This window comes from Buceros rhinoceros, unplaced genomic scaffold, assembly GCF_000710305.1.
Source record: "Buceros rhinoceros silvestris isolate BGI_N320 unplaced genomic scaffold, ASM71030v1 scaffold14342, whole genome shotgun sequence".
Taxonomy (NCBI): Eukaryota; Metazoa; Chordata; class Aves; order Bucerotiformes; family Bucerotidae; genus Buceros; species Buceros rhinoceros.
In genome coordinates this window covers 55,288-56,777 of record NW_010400817.1, presented here as the reverse complement: position 1 = coordinate 56,777, position 1,490 = coordinate 55,288, and the positions used below count along the sequence as shown (strand labels likewise).

General features: G+C 54.8%; 1 protein-coding gene across 1 annotated transcript in view; it reads left to right on the top strand.

The window, feature by feature from the left end:
* Positions 1-1,490, top strand: part of ADAMTS15 (ADAM metallopeptidase with thrombospondin type 1 motif, 15) — a gene marked incomplete at its 5' end in the record, with an annotated part of 9,707 nt that overhangs the window by 7,308 nt on the left and 909 nt on the right. Inside the window, 3 exons of the mRNA XM_010132047.1 lie at positions 1-142; positions 743-918; positions 1,357-1,488. The exon at positions 1-142 is cut by the window's left edge and continues 3 nt beyond it. Of these exons, the coding sequence (XP_010130349.1) occupies positions 1-142; positions 743-918; positions 1,357-1,488 (450 nt within the window). The remainder of the gene's footprint in view (positions 143-742; positions 919-1,356; positions 1,489-1,490) is intronic.

Genomic DNA, 1,490 nt, shown 5'->3' with positions numbered 1-1,490 from the left:
CAGCGGCTCCAGCCACAGCACCAACCGCCTCACCGCCTCCATCTCCTGGGTCCCCAAATATTCCGGCGTCTCACCCCGGGATAAGTGCAAGCTCATCTGCCGAGCTAATGGCACCGGCTACTTCTATGTGCTGGCACCAAAGGTTGGTGAGAGACCCCAGGGTCAGCGTCTGGGCTGTAGGGTGGCTCCTCCGTGCCTGGAAGTGAATGAATTCTCCTTCTCTGGTGGACAGCTGGTGTTAGAGGTGGTAGGGGAGGGGAATCCATCAGGCTGGTATGAAGCAGCATCTCAGTATCTCCTTATTTATTTCAGGGCTGGGGTTGGTCCGTGGAGGGTCTTTCTCTGGGTTTTTGAAGGTGTCTCTAGGATATGCTCATAGTCCTGAAATAGAGGATGATAATTATGGTGCTGGGGAAGAGATGTCTGTGCCAGGCAAGGCAGGCAGCCAGACATGCAACTGAGGGGGGTGGTGAGAGCTCTGTCCCCACTGCAGCCTGTTCCCTGCAACAAGAAAGAGCTGAACATCATGTAGATGAAGAAGGGATATAGTCCCATACAGGCCTTCTCAGAGACCCCAAAAGTGCAACAGCAAAGCAGAGTGTGAGCAAAGGGCACAGTGCTCGCTAGCATCTCCTTGGGACCTGCTGGAAGGATTCGGGTGGCCCAGGTCGGATGGTGCCGCTGCGGGTTTGTGGGGTGGCCCAAGGAAAAGCAGCAGCTTGTTTTGCTCACCCTTGTGCAGGTTGTGGACGGCACCCCTTGCTCCCCAGACTCCACCTCGGTCTGCGTGCAGGGTAAATGCATCAAAGCAGGCTGTGACGGGAAGCTGGGCTCCAAGAAGAAGTTCGACAAATGCAGTGTCTGCGGAGGAGACAACAAGAGCTGCAAGAAGGTCTCAGGCTTGTTCACCAAACCCATGTAAGTGTTAGGTGACCACATGCGCTTCCTCCTCTCCCAGCTTTGCTTTTTGGGGTGGAAGGTCATGGAGTTGGTGACGGGGGCTATGACCTTCCCAAGCAAACTATCCTGGTGCTACATCACTGCGTGGAGACCTGGGCTAGCTCTGAAGGAGAAGCAGGTCACAATTAAGTGCTATCAGCTTTTGCTGATGGAGTTATCTCTGGTAGATCCACACTGTCGAGCCAGAGGAGCTGGAGCATCTTCCCATACCTGGGTGACCTCAGCCTAGATGAAACTCAGGTGTAGAGAGGAGATTCAAAATTATCTTCACGGGAAGCAGGAGATAACTAGGGGTGGGGAGATTGCAGGGCTGTAGCTGCAAAGCTTTGGCTGAGGACGTGTTGTAGCGGGATGTCCCCTGCCTGATGGCCTGTCCTACCTGCACTTCTCTTCCAGGCACGGCTACAACTTTGTGGTGGTCATCCCTGCGGGTGCCTCCAACATTGACATCAGGCAGCGAGGCTACAAGGGGCTGATCAGCGATGACAACTACCTGGCACTGAAGAACGCGCAGGGCAAGTACCTGCTGA